Source organism: Symphodus melops, assembly GCF_947650265.1.
Source record: "Symphodus melops genome assembly, chromosome: 13".
Classification (NCBI taxonomy): Eukaryota; Metazoa; Chordata; class Actinopteri; order Labriformes; family Labridae; genus Symphodus; species Symphodus melops.
In genome coordinates, this window is record NC_136703.1 from 12,925,748 (window position 1) to 12,939,884 (window position 14,137).

General features: G+C 38.3%; 3 protein-coding genes across 3 annotated transcripts; 1 reads left to right on the forward strand and 2 right to left on the reverse strand.

The window, feature by feature from the left end:
- Nucleotides 1-371: 371 nt before the first annotated feature.
- On the reverse strand, nucleotides 372-3,159 carry lamtor5 (late endosomal/lysosomal adaptor, MAPK and MTOR activator 5). Its single transcript, XM_079360439.1, has 4 exons — nucleotides 3,006-3,159; nucleotides 2,862-2,923; nucleotides 1,681-1,798; nucleotides 372-773 (listed from the first exon to the last, which is right to left on the reverse strand). The coding sequence occupies exons 1-4, from the start codon at nucleotides 3,038-3,040 to the stop codon at nucleotides 713-715; spliced, it is 276 nt and encodes a 91-aa protein (XP_079216565.1). The 5' UTR covers nucleotides 3,041-3,159; the 3' UTR covers nucleotides 372-712.
- A 2,276-nt stretch (nucleotides 3,160-5,435) lies between these two features.
- prok1 (prokineticin 1) lies at nucleotides 5,436-7,214 on the forward strand. Its single transcript, XM_079360671.1, has 3 exons — nucleotides 5,436-5,560; nucleotides 6,504-6,629; nucleotides 7,006-7,214. Exons 1-3 carry the CDS (start codon nucleotides 5,456-5,458, stop codon nucleotides 7,123-7,125), a joined length of 351 nt encoding a protein of 116 aa, XP_079216797.1. The 5' UTR covers nucleotides 5,436-5,455; the 3' UTR covers nucleotides 7,126-7,214.
- Nucleotides 7,215-12,074: 4,860 nt separating this feature from the next.
- LOC306833794 (uncharacterized protein) lies at nucleotides 12,075-14,132 on the reverse strand. The gene is made up of 6 exons (XM_079359328.1): nucleotides 13,804-14,132; nucleotides 13,409-13,720; nucleotides 13,025-13,151; nucleotides 12,831-12,943; nucleotides 12,674-12,720; nucleotides 12,075-12,562 (listed from the first exon to the last, which is right to left on the reverse strand). Exons 1-6 carry the CDS (start codon nucleotides 13,835-13,837, stop codon nucleotides 12,392-12,394), a joined length of 804 nt encoding a protein of 267 aa, XP_079215454.1. The 5' UTR covers nucleotides 13,838-14,132; the 3' UTR covers nucleotides 12,075-12,391.
- Nucleotides 14,133-14,137: the final 5 nt, after the last annotated feature.

Here is a 14,137-nt window from a genome sequence, read left to right on the forward strand (position 1 = left end):
AGAGGAGGGGGAGAAAAAAAAAAAAGGCTCTGCGGTCAAAACATCAGAGCCACCGCAGAGTTTAGACAGGTCCAGGGACCGAGGCGCACAGCTCTGTTCATGTTCATGTTCACCGCAGACTGGACACCACGTGCTGATCGCAGGACACGCGGTGGAGGGGACCTCTTTACTCAGAGAATGACCCTATCATGCTCTTTAAATATACGAGTGAAAAATGATCACATATGAGTGTCATATTTGGCTTAATTAATGATTAACTATATTTTTCCATTCACTTGGTGACTTTTTCCACTGCTGCCAACTAAAATGAAATATTTAACCACGAAACACAGAGCAGAGGAGAAAATAATGAACACTTAACACGACAGAGATCAGCCAAAAGTCAAGTCAAAGTTTATTAGGTGTCTCTCTGCATGACTGCATAAGATGAAATAAATGAATGTAAAACCAAAGTGCCCACACAATGCTGTAACATGGCTGGGAGTCACATGCATACTGCGTCTGTACATGGCAGCATGGCAACTTCTGAAAGGTTTAATATATTATTTTTTCTCACATAAAAAGAAAGAAAATCCACCTCAGAAGAATATTTAGTCTAGTAAATGGAAAATACAGAATACAAAGAAACAGGCAAAAATGCTCAAATTGTGTGATTTACAGTTGTGTTAACATTTCTTTACAATAAAACTCGTCTGGTTTGATCACGTTGTCTTCAGGATGCTATCTTGTGAACGGCGACTGTGATGGTCCCATGACTCCTCACCAGGATGTTTCTAAAAACAAACAAAAAAACCAAACATCAAACTCAGAAGGAAAAAAAACATTCAGATGATAAAAGATCAAACTAACATACAGGATGGATAAGACAAACTGAAACTATCTCAACCTGTCTGTTGTTTTACCTCCCATATTATTAATGCCATGCAGTTGGGCTTGGTGTTGTAGCACAAAATGATCAATACTTTAAACTTTATAGAAACACCAAGTTCCCTAAGAATGCCCTCCTTCTGTCTGCAATGATTAACAGTTTTTCTGAGCATCGTCATCCTGTTGGCTTTACAGTTAGAAGAAGTAACAAGTGTAAACTAGTATTTCATTAACGTGCGTATTTCTATAGTCTTTGATGAGTAGAAATCAGAACAGAATTATCAGCTCATTAGCTGACAGTTTGGGGCCTTTGACATTACATTTAGAATTTTGATACGTGACCTGTTCATCCGACTCACACTGTGTGAAACACAATCCTGTAACCCTTCCTTGGAAAGCAAAGCTGTGGAAGTTTACATTGTGTTTTCAACTACAACAAGGTCGAACATTTTAAATGACTAATTAACTTATTCTGACAAGTATTGAGAGGAGCAGAAGTCAGGACACAGAAGAACTATAAGATGTCTGTCCACAAGGTGGCACCAAAGCCTTACAAATAGAGAAGCCCACCTTTGCTATAACTTTGAACAAAGTCTGAGGTAAAAAAGAAAAAGAGAGGGGATGTTTAATCTTTGATTTTGGATCCGTTTCAACTGTTTTTATGCAATAATCCTTCTGAGTGTTAAACAAAACCACTACAGGAAGTCCTCTTAAATGTGTTGAGAAGAAGAGAAGTGGGGATTAAAGTTTGTCAGGCAAAGAAAAGAAGAAGAAGAAAAAAAAAAAAAAAGGTTGTGTGAGAGCTCAGCTCACCCTGACTCGGACTCCAGACACACAGTCGGAGCGTCTGTGGGGTCTTTGCTGAGAGCTGCAGCTTGTTTGGCCAAAACAGACACAACACCACCGTGTTCATCAGACAGGGAGCCGCGACCTGGTGGTGGAAGAAATGAAAATATCACTGGAAAAGAATGTATAAAGAGATCAGGGACAGACTGATCTAACAATACACCAGTACATAGAGCAGATCTGAACAGCTGCATGTCAGAGAAATCCTGGTTTTTTGTTTGATCACAATGAACCACTTAATACATTTAAGTGCAAGGCAACAATGCGATTTGCAGCTTGTGATAGAACCACAACTTAGTCCAGTATATAAGTTGTTGATTGTTGTGTATTACAAGTTTTATTACAAATTACAACATTGTATTACCAGTTGTTGATGCTAAGAGCACTTTGCTAAGAGCTCAATTGAAGCATTTGTGGGTAGGAAGTTATATTAGGGAAGCTAATGATTATAGGTTTCTTTGATTTTAATGTTCCTACTTTTTTAAAATATATATATATTTTTTTTTTTCGTTGAACCTGCATTCGCCCCTGTGCATTATGCTCACAAACCTGCTCACCAGATGAGTCTAGATGTTAATGTTCATATTGTTTCATGTCTGAACGAAATATTTGAGTGTAATCTGTTGAACAAAGTGGCTGACCCCAGGAATAGTAGCTGTGGCCATGTGCAAAGGTTAATTCACATGTGCTCACATTACCAACAAGAGTTTATCACATTAGTCACAAGTTTTCAGAGTCCATGGTGATGTCTTGTTTTGTTGAAAAACATGTCGAAAACGCTAGTTATTTAGTTTACTATCATAGAAGAGTAAGTTTGTACAGTTTATAAGAATCAGGAGAGTTTAATGATTATATTTTGGACTGATGATGGATCGTGTTTTGGAAACAACATAGACAACACCATCTGACAAAGAGAGTATATATATATATATATATATATATATATATATATATATATATATATATATATATATAATGTAAACGTTTTTATTACTCTGTGCTCCTTCTGTTTGTTTGTTTATCATGTTTTCCAGTTTAGTTCCTCCTGAGTTATTAAACTCGCTGGCACACCCTGCCCACAGTAAACGCAACATTTTACATATCTATCATGAGAAACATTTCGTTAAAAGAAGAAAATACAATCTTACAGCCCAGGTTGTGTCCTTGTTGATCCGTACAAAGCACCCCGACGACTGCTGGATTTTTCATGCTGCCAAACACAGAGATACAGGACTTGTTTAAACACGCCAACATGTGAAACACACGTCGAAATAGTGTCTGTAATAACTTACGTGTCATCAAGATGCTGCTCGAGGGTCGACTCCATTATAAATAACTATAAATAACGAACACGATCAAAGTTTTCTGTAGGCTGTTATGTTTTGTTTGTCAGCTTGTCTGAGACTTCCGGGTGGAGTCAGGAGTCCGTCACGTGCACTAAGGGTTCCTGTGAGGACCAAACTACATGAAGTTTGAGAAAATCGCTATATTAATGAAATAACGTGAAGGGTATCAGATTTACTGTCTTATCTAAAAAGCGATACTGGTATGCATGTTTGAATAGGTGCATACATTTACATTTATATTTTCACCTATGGCACTGATGTCAGTTTTTCCCACGCCTTTGCGTGACATTATAGCAGACTAAAGTTATTTCTATATCATGGAATAAAAATTAATCTAGAAAAATAATATATAAATAAATAAAACTCTGACTATATGTAGGTTAAATAGTGCCATTCTTCTCTGCTCATGGACAAATTAATATTGATATTTTTTATAAACTGATTTCAAGGGTGTTGCATGTCAACAGGCAAAGCAGGCAACTGTTTGGGGCCCAAGGCCAAAGTGTGACCCTTGAGGGCTGACATGATTTAAACCACAGCTGTAGGTCACCTTCCTAAGGGGGCCCTATTGACCATAATTAGTCTTGCTGACCGCAAAGTTATTGGATGTCCATAAACGAAAATCAAGAGGAAAAAACAACATCTGGGAGAGACTAAAGAAAGAAAGTTAGGCAGTGTAGTAGTTAATGACAATGTAATAGTAAAAGACTGAAGCTGCTAGTCTAACCTATTGGAGGACAAATGACATGTTAACTTAGCTAGCAGGCTGCAAGGCAGTAAATTAGCTAATTGCAATGTAAACATTTTATACCCAGTTAACCTTGCATTGTTATCAAAATGGTCTTATTCAACTTTGGAAATTTGAAAGTGTATTTTCTATTTTTTTTGTAACTGTTTCATTATTAGTAATAATGATAACTTGTTGGAGAGGCCCCTGTGAAATTTTTGCCTGGGGCCTCAACAGAGAATCACCACTGTGTTGGAAATTTGTTTCTGTCTGTTTTTTGGTGATGACTTTTCTTAATATGTTATCTTGGACAGTTAGCTGGAGGCCAGCGCCTGGGCTCACTTCCCGCATGATTTCTGCAGCCTCTCCCAGGACAGCAAGGCTTCACTGCTTCTGCTGATGGGGCAGAAATGAGTGGATGTAATTATGTGGCCGCTGCAAAGGAGGAATCCATCACCTGCTCGGCAGCGGGGTAATGTCCTGCTGACTAATCCATGGAGTATACTCCCTCTTTTCTTCTGTAATACTCATATCTTATCCTCTCCTCTTTCTCTATCATAAATCTCTTCTTACAACTTAAATCAGAGCATGAACGCTTCAGTTGACAACTGGCTACCCATCACTGTCCCAGCTCACACGTAGGCAAACACATGCACCGATGCAAGTTTATGCAAGCAAACTCATCTACAGCACACATGACAAATCCACCTGGCATCTTTTCCCCTGTCACACATACACACAATTGCATTACTGTGCATCACAAAACACATGCAAGCAATATTAATCTTTTGTGACAGGAGGATATCTATATTTGCTACATGTGGCCAAACAGCTATCCTCTAAATGAGCCAAACTCAAAACAGAGATCTGACCCAGAGCCAGTTTACCATCATCCTGTGTTTGAAGGCAAAATGATCACAGATTTCTAACTTTTTTCCTAATTTTTTCACATTTTTAAATATTCAAATCACTTTATTCCTATTCCGATTTCTAAAAGTGATTCTGTCTTTTAATGTGCAATAGGAAAGATGGAGTCACTCCAAATTTGAGAAGATGAAATTGTAATTGGACAAAGTGATTGAAAATGTGATAATGCGAGATGCACCACACACCTAAAAGTTATGACTTTCCCACAACAATACAATGTGTGCAGAGTATTTATGTGAAAACACAAAATCAACTTTAGTCTTTTTATCTTAGTGTGGATAGTCTTGATCTGTCTGCCTCAGGTTGACATATAACTTTGCATTTTGTGACACCTGTCAAATGTTTCTTAAATAAAGGTGCTGTGATCATTTCTGTGTATCACTCATTGCTGAGCAGCTTATCTACTTTTTTGTGAACTTAAACCACTTGAATAATGTTGTGTCTTTTCCTACAGTGGATTAATTGTCAAACCCTAAAGCTCTACAAGTAAAGCAGTGATCAGCATCATCCATATGAGTATAAGATGACGAAGCTCCTGAGGAGACAGGCAGAGAGGGAGTGGGGAGATCTTAGCCATGGGGAGGGAGGAGGGGGGTGTTGGGTGGGGGTCTGAGTTGGATAAAGAGAGGGAGGGAGTGTGAATCCCCAATCTGAGCAGTTCAGGATCCCTTCATGAGTGACTGCAGAGCTGATGGTGGTACTGGAGAGACCGTTAACAGCTGTTGATCGTCATTACAAGCCGATGAAAGAGCCCAGTTGTCCTGTTGCTGTGATGAGCTGCAGGGTGGTGCTGCTGTCCTTCCTTCTGCTGTCTCTGAGCTGCTCCAGAGGAGCTGTCATCACAGGGGTGAGTGTGAGGTTTCTAACTCTGTTTCACTGACTTTGTCCTGTCTGGTTTTTGCAGTTTATCAGATTGACCAGTTTTCTAATCTAATTTCTGTTAAATTATCAAAGTGTCAAATTAACTTTCCCCTTGCAGGATTAATAAAATATGTCATTTTCTCCTCTTCTTCTTTTTTTAAAGTAAATTAACCTCACTTTAAATGACTTGCTTATTAAGGCTGCAACTTTAAAATATTGTCACAATAGCCTAATCCATCGTGGTTATGTTTTTTGACAAATACATTCAGTCTGGGGGCAAATGACTTCAACAATCCACCAATCAATTTTTCAGTCATGTTCTTTCTATTAAGTTCTTCCTTTATTGTTTTAGCCCCAATCTCTGAACCCATTGGCAATCATCGTGGCCACCGGTGCTACAAACTCGACATGTACAATCTGATTGTGATGCTATAGTTTACTTTTGATAATGTATCTGCACTTTTGATATTTGGCGGCTTTGCCTTTTAATTAAGTTGTGCACTATGTAAAAACTTCAACACCGCATGCAAACAGCACAGATACACTTTTCAAGATCATTTGCACAAATTGGATTAGCCTTGACTGACAGGAGACCACATCCTCCTCCGCTGGAAAAACAAAAGGAAATTATCTCAGTGATTGATGTTTATTTGTAAATGAATTAGGACGATGACAGGCAATGGATGAAACAACGATGACTGCACAAACATATAAAGGGGATTTCAATTTGCATGAAGAAGAATAAAACACATTAACTGTCATATGAAGAAGTCTGTCTTTTTCTGTTTGCCTCAATTATTTCATCTCTCTCTCTCTTTCTCTCTCTCTCTCTCTTTCTCTCTCTCTCTTTCTCTCTCTCTCTCTCTCTCTCTCTCTCTCTCTCTCTCTCTCTCTCTCTCTCTCTCTCTCTCTCTCTCTCTATCCTGCAGGCCTGTGAGAGAGACCTGCAGTGTGGCTTTGGTCTTTGCTGTGCTGTAAGTCTGTGGCTGAGGGGTCTGAGGATGTGCGTCCCGAGAGGAGAAGAAGGAGATGAATGTCACCCTTTTAGTCACAAGGTGATGAGAAATGTGATGTCACTAATCTGACTGCATCATGCTCTCTTACACACCCTAAAAGAGTCCTGCTTTTTTCCCTTTTCAGTGCACTCACATTCTCTGTGTTAAAGGAAATCCAGATTATGTCAAGCTCTGGCAGATTTGGCTGAAGCTTTAGAAAAGCTGCAGATAACTGCAGAGTCTATCGATCTTCTTCACAGGGAATCGGCAAATCAAAGCTGTATATCACTTTGATTTTCTAGAGATGCGAACAATTAGTTCTGTTAAAGCAATCCCGCCTTTGGATTCAGACTTTTAAGACTTGATTTGTCAGATGATGAAGGATTTAATTAAACTGTCAGATTATCTCCCCCTTCCTCCATTTTCTCACTTTCAGGTGCCATACTCTGGGAAGAGGCAACATCACACCTGCCCCTGTCTACCTCACTTGGTGTGCACAAGGTATGCTGAGAGCAAGTATAGATGTACTGACGACTTCAAAAACTTGGACTTTTAACAGACGCTAATCATTCAGCTGAAGAGCAGCACAGCAGAAAAAGCACATATTATGTACCTGTTGACTGTATGGTTCATTTGTGTACTCTATATGCACTATAATCAAGAGTTTACATTCTGTCGATCTTCACATCAAGGACAGAAAGAGAAAAAATGGCAACACTGTAAAAAAAAGAAGAAGAGCCACGAGACACTTTTTCTGATTAAAACAATGAAGCTCTCTGCGAAGAACTGATATACATACTGTTCTGGTTATCGATGTGCACTTTAGGTTAATTTATAAAGATACATGTATATATATATCCTTGTCAATAAAAGTATAGTAACAGTATTGTCCTTGTGTAATTACTGAAAGTAATTGATGTTTGTACTGCATGTGTTTGAATGCTGAGTTGGCCTCTGAAGGCATCTGACATGGATCAAATATTTGACCACTGCAGATATAAACGAATGGGCAATTGAGATGAGCGTCTTAACAGACATTTCAGGCAGTTTTTCATTGACATTAGGGGCTAAAATAGCTGTGATGTCAATATTGTTCGGTGTGTTCTTTTTTCTACTCTCGCAGACAGTTCCTTTTTTTATAGATATCTTTTCTATTTCATGCGGCTGAGTCATGAGCGATATACATTCTTTTGTCCAGCTTGGCTTTATGTGAGACTCTTGACTTAACCCCTATTCCACACAGTTGAATAATACGGTAATACAACTCATATAATAAAACATATGGAAGGACACCTAAAGCTAGTTCAGGCAGACATCTCAAGCTGCATTGATCCATTCTTGCTCTGCTCTGTCATGTGCTGGGCTCTTACTTTCTACCACCACTAATCATCCATTCTCAGGCTCTAATTCAGAGTTTAAGATATCAACACTCTTCAAAGTTCTGCATGTAAAAAAAGAGGTCAGAGTCAGCGAACACCAAACTCTATTTTTTTCTGCAGCAACATTACAAATGTACATGGTTTGACTGAACGAAAGATTTGATTTGAAAAAAAAAAAAAAAGGAAATAATCAGTGGGTGACACAAATGACATTAACAGGAGCAATTTTCCGGCAAATAGTTGGATTTTCTACATTACGTCTCAATAACTACTGTCTACATTTTGACTGCTACGCCTTTATATGCCATAGAGTACTTGCACAATTTGAAATGACATTTTTTCTGTGGAGAACTGTATCTACTGTTATTGTTTGAGCAGTGGAATTTGTAATGACCTATTTCATTGAATGAAATGATGCAGTAGTTTGTGGAAGTAAGTTCAAACCAAGTGTATGAAGCGTGAATGTGACGTGCTGAGAGTGAAACACAAGCGGAAGGTGAACCTAGAATTCATACTTCAAAAATAAAAATGGGAATCACTTTGTCTTGGCATTGTCAGTATTTATTTTGCTTGATACTACACACAAAACTACACAATACAACCTCATCCAGAGAATGTATTGTTCTCCTGAAAGGTTAAGTAGAAAAAAGCCTGACTGCTTGTTCTGCCCAAGATGTAAGACAGGTGTAGGAACACTGATACACATGTTCTGAGTGTCATAACTTATTCTGAACCTCTATACTTATTGTGCTTAACTACATCACAGGTTCAACGATTCCCACAGAGCCAGAGGTGACACATCTTCTATAAATGCCACTCAAATGTATAGAAGAACTGTCCTTATTACACACAACAAATGTATAGCCATGCATTGGAAGGAGGAGAACCCATCTCCATGGACAATTGAAGAATGATGAATGGGCTGATTGGACATCTATGTGGTCATGTACACAGTTGATGATTCGGCCTTTGGATCAGAAAAGAATCAATGAACACAAGGCTTTTTATATAAGCTATATGTAAAAGAAAATCAACGACAAGAGATACATGCTGGTATGTTATATTACTTTTGAATGGTGTTCTGTAAATTATTGATACACAATAGTAATATATTATAATATAGGTCTTTGATAATAAAAAGATTTGATCATTAGAAAAATAGGTTTTATATGTGTTGTTATGAAACTGTCATTGTGATTGGACATTTGGGGAAACGTCCTTGTTGGTTGACTCTGCTTCAACAAGTGTGTAACGGTGACGTGATCGACACCATGAAGAAGCGTTCCGTCCTTTCTTCCCTCATGGCTTTTTCTATATAAAGTCAGAACTACCATTTTTTTCATTTCTGTGACATTTAAGCCTGAAAAGGCTGAATTGTTGAAAGACATTCTCGCCATCTTCTGATCTTTACAGCAAGACTCGGTTGAAGGTCAACTTGATTTGAGATGTCACACCTTTAAAGTAGAACAGGCAGTTTACAAGCTGGACATGTTTTCTGTGTGAAGGAACCCCCTGATTAAAAGCAAAGACTGTGGGGAAGCCCTGCAGGAGAAAAGATTTTAGAAGCATCCACACAATCCAGTGTCCAAGCCCCATCAGGGTGGTTCAGAGGCAGTGAAAAAGAATACAGATGTTTGTCCTGTGTAACCTCTTCTTATGGTTTTCTCTTATTGCACAGCTAAAATGTACAGTTATTCAAACGCATGCAAATCCTTCACATCTTTGACACAAGCCAAACCTGTGTGTCCCCTTCTGTGGTAGGTCAAAATGACACTTACTGTCCACAGTAACTTAGTTTTAGTCATTTTTGTTTGTGGTTAAAAAGCTTTCAGTTTTAACATAAATGGTAAATGGGCTTGAGCTTGTTAAGCACTTTTCTAGTCTTCTGACAATTCAAAGCACTTTTAGGCTGCAGATCACACCTACCCATTCACACACTGATGGTAGAAGTAGTTTTTTTACATTAGCTAACACATTCATAGTCCACCAACAAAGCAGTGGGTGCAACTTGGGGTTAAATGTCTTGCTCAAGGACAAATCGGACATGTGGATGCAGGAGCTAGATAGAACCCTCAACTTCTGGTTGAGAGATGACCGACATTTCCACTGAGCCACAGCCGACCCATTGTAACTATCTATATGGTTCAATATTGGTGTATAAGAATAATTTTGATGTACCTATCTTAAATTCATTGCTACTTTACTCATCTTAAAGTAATTTAACTTTAATTGTTACAATTGCCTTACAGATGTACGTTTATTTACAAAATAGACATTTATTATGTGAAATTTAACATACAAGTGGACTATTTTCAATACAATTATCCAACTCGTATAGTATTTCATAATAAACAGGTGCAATACTGAAGTTGTTCTTGTAAAATTATATATCCTTAAAAGTAACAGTGTACAAGAAAGAGTAATTGAGCAAAAATGTTTCTATATCTTTTTTGAAAAAGCCACAGATTTTAAAGTATAATATATTATGACAGCCCTTTTCTTTGAAATAGGCTGACCCGTCTTGGCCAGACTAGTTTGGCATCTGCAGCATGACAGAATATCTGGGCAGTGACATTGTTGAGGTAACCAAAACCACAGGAGAAAACAATATGTAGGGTCTATTTACACTTCAGTCAGTTGTGTATGTGTGCTCTGTTGAACTGTGACTGTCAACTTTCTTATGTGTCCAGGTGGGGAACATCTCTGTGGCCAACCAGGGATTTACAGGAAGCCAGACAGAAGTCTCCTTCATGTCAGCAGCATGGGATTGGCCTTCCATACCATCACCTCTGGCAACCTCTAGCCTGTTGTTGTAAACATGATGAAGCAAGGACCGGTGGACTAAGTAGGCTGAGGGTTTGTGTGTCATTTCCTGTGACATTAAATCTATGTTTAACATAGGTTTTGTTTTGCTCTCTTAGCAACAGAAACAGGGTATAGAGAGCTGGACTTTAGAGGTGCTGCCAGCAGACAAATCACCCCTATCTCCAAATGATGGCAGAATGGAACGGTAAGAACAGAACCTAAACAAACTCAAATTGCACAAAGCTCAGTATAGTCCACCTTCAGCTGTAACTCTTGAGTGCATTTCCATTGATGGTGACATCAACTGCGGAGCCTTAACCAACCAGTACGATGCGCTGAGTCATACCATCACACCATCTAAAGTTAATTTTCCACATTTCAGAAGTAAGAGTAAATACAGATTTAATTCCCTGACGTCAAAGCTCTCAAATAAAAATAACTAAGCAGTGTATGGTCACTTACTTTAGCTGGAAACATTTAAATATCAATAAATACATAAATGTGTGGCTGGAATGAATTCAGCTGCATCTGCCTACATCTCTTTGGTCAATTGCTCCAGCTGCAGTGGAAACGTTTTCAACACGATTATGAACATTTTTGGAAGGTAAATGTATTTTCTCTTGACTTTTACAGGGACACTGGTTGTACTTGGTGATGGCCTCTGACTCGCTCTGTATCCTGGTTTTAATTATGGAGTTCTGCACAATGCCCTGTCTAAGTGAAGTCCAATGTTACTGGAAAAGACACCTGATTGGTAATCAATAATGAAGGGTTTTGACTTAATACCAAAACAAAGGGCACACAAAAAGGGGTTATTGCATATATATTAAGCACACATAATGCATTTGTATTAAACAGATAGGACAAACAAATGATGATACCTGTAAGCATTCTGTGTACTTGTGTCAGTCTGACTATAACAACAACAAAGTTTATTATACAGCAGAAACTCTGAAAACACAGCTTACGGTGCACTATGGTTTTCACTGAATTAAAAGGAACAAGAATCGGTTCGATCTGTTCATTCACCTGCTCTTAAAAGAAACTTGACCTTCTATAGACGCTTCAAAAAGAACTGCAAGCAGCTTTTTGTGTGCAAAAGAAGAACAGACCAAGAATAGATTATCGAGCGGCTCAGAGGAGCAGAGGCAGGTTTCCTCTGAGGTTGTAATAGAGAAGAAACTGATAAGAACCAACATGGATGTAACAAAAGATAACCTGATGACTGGATCTGACAACTAAAGGGTTAAAAGGACCAAAAAAAGAACCGACCGCATAAAACAGAAATACAAAAGCACAATTATAATGGTTGTATTTATTGATTTAATTACACATTTATCTCTTTTTATGTTCATTATTCACTTTTAAAACAACACAATGCAATGTGATAAAGTTAGAGGGCTCACAACAGGCAAAAGCTGTTAGAATAGAAGCAACAGAGACTAAATGATGATTTTAAAGCTTCAAAACTGCAGGATCCTACACTTCCCATAATGCAACAAAGACCATCTTTTCATTAAAAATGACTTTTGTTAATCCCATTAGGAACTAACCCTAAATATATCAAATGTATGTTTAAAATCAACAAAGTTCTCTTTGAGACATCAAAGAATGTCACATTAAAATGAGACACTAACTTCAATGTTGGACTGCTAGTGTGGAGTATTCTACCATCTCATCCTGCTCTGCCCTCCAGATGGAATGAGGTGCTCTAGATTGTGCTTCATGCGTCCTGGGGTTAGTAAACACCTCTGTTGGTTTCTCGTGAGTCCTGAAGTCCACTGTTGTGTAGACGATGCCACACGTGTCCTTGAAAAGACAAAGCAGAGACAGTGCTGCAGAGGAAGTTTTCAAGAATAAACACTTAAAAACAAATGACGATGAATCACAGAGAGCATATGTTCCCTTTTTAGCACTTACTGAGGCCTCTTGTTTCAGTGACTCACACTGAGTGTGTCCATATTTGTCTACAAAGAAAGCAATAACTCTTTGGGTCAAAACAATAGTACACAAAGCAACATAAATCACTGACGGACATGTGGATTTCTGTGATTGTGCATTTAAGGAACCTGCTTACCTGTTTGTTTCGTCTTCACCTTGCAGAAAACTACAGCAACAACTGAAGTGATCAAAATCATTCCTGTAATGGACACAATGACAGCCAGAGACAGGCTGAAACTCCAGGCCACTCTGGAATGAAAAAGACAAACTGCAGTCAAACAGAGTACTTTGGCCTGAGAGCAAAACATAATGAATATGCAGAGTGCCAACCTGGGACTGTCACTGTGGTCCTGTGCCAGAGCCGGCCCAGTGGATCCTTGAAGTGTTGTGGTGGTGTTTGGTGCTTTAATTGTTGTTGTCATTGAAGGATGAGACTGGTTGGGATGCCTTGAAGACTCTGCAAAATACAAAAAAAACAAGTTAGCTTTTAGGCTCATGGCTGTACTCAACTTTTGCAATTTATGTTTTTATCTTGCAGTGTATTTTATTTATATTTATTAAGAATAACCTACACTTAAATAGTATTTTGCAGGTAAACATTTGACCTTGTAAAGCATTATTTGACCAAACAAAATTGTGCACACCACAGGCAATTGCATTAGACATTAATAACACATGGCATATTATATGCACAGCACAAAGCATTATTCTTACCAGATATCTCAATATAGTAATCTCTGTAGATGTGGTTTTGAGTTCCCAGTACAATACATCTATAAAATCCTCCATCCACAATCCGCACTTTGGATATCTTAAACTCTATCAAGCCACTTTTCTCAGTCTTCGTTACTCTTCCTTTCAGTAAGTCGCAGGTATATCCTGCACTGTCCAGCAGCTTGTAACATCCTCCTGGATACAGTTTGCAGCACGACTTGTCGTAGCCGTTGTAAAATGAAGGATAGGTGAAGCTGAGCAGAAAGTGTTCAAACTCCTCAATCCTCTGCTGCCCTTTCAGATGAGGGATCTCTGGAAAATAAACATTTGTTATTCAAATATCATTACAGGAAATAGAACAGAACACTATCAAATCTGGCAATTTTTAACCATACCTAATGAAAAAAACAACAGAAGCATAAACTTCATCTTGAATGCTCAACAGGTTTGTTTTCAGTTGTTTTTTTTAGTTTCCAGCTCTTATAGAGGATTCAAGGTCCCTCCCTCCAGGAAGAAGGAAGTTGTCATTTCATCATTTGGTTGGCACAGATGGAGGAGTCCCTCATGTGGCTGCAAACATCTTATAGTATAGTATGTATAGTATTAAAACATTCATGTCATGTTAAACCTCTTCATGAAAATGTTAGATGTTTCCATAGACAAAATGAATTAAAGAGCAGAAGAGAGTAGCAAAGAAAAGATTGATAGAATGGTGACTCGCACATTATA

Bases quoted from the DNA above. Each gene is read 5' to 3' on its own strand.
- lamtor5 (XM_079360439.1), bottom strand. From the start codon at position 3,040: ATGGAGTCGACCCTCGAGCAGCATCTTGATGACAC. The intron at 2,924-3,005 runs GTAAGTTATTAC...TGTGTTTGGCAG, and splicing joins GAGCAGCATCTTGATGACAC to CATGAAAAATCCAGCAGTCG. The intron at 1,799-2,861 runs GTAAGATTGTAT...TTCCACCACCAG, and splicing joins ACAAGGACACAACCTGGGCT to GTCGCGGCTCCCTGTCTGAT.
- prok1 (XM_079360671.1), top strand. From the start codon at position 5,456: ATGAAAGAGCCCAGTTGTCCTGTTGCTGTGATGAGCTGCAGGGTGGTG. The intron at 5,561-6,503 runs GTGAGTGTGAGG...TCTATCCTGCAG, and splicing joins GAGGAGCTGTCATCACAGGG to GCCTGTGAGAGAGACCTGCA. The intron at 6,630-7,005 runs GTGATGAGAAAT...TCTCACTTTCAG, and splicing joins GTCACCCTTTTAGTCACAAG to GTGCCATACTCTGGGAAGAG.
- LOC306833794 (XM_079359328.1), bottom strand. From the start codon at position 13,837: ATGAAGTTTATGCTTCTGTTGTTTTTTTCATTAG. The intron at 13,721-13,803 runs GTATGGTTAAAA...TTTATTTTCCAG, and splicing joins TCTGTTGTTTTTTTCATTAG to AGATCCCTCATCTGAAAGGG. The intron at 12,563-12,673 runs GTAAGTGCTAAA...TGTCTTTTCAAG, and splicing joins CACTGAAACAAGAGGCCTCA to GACACGTGTGGCATCGTCTA.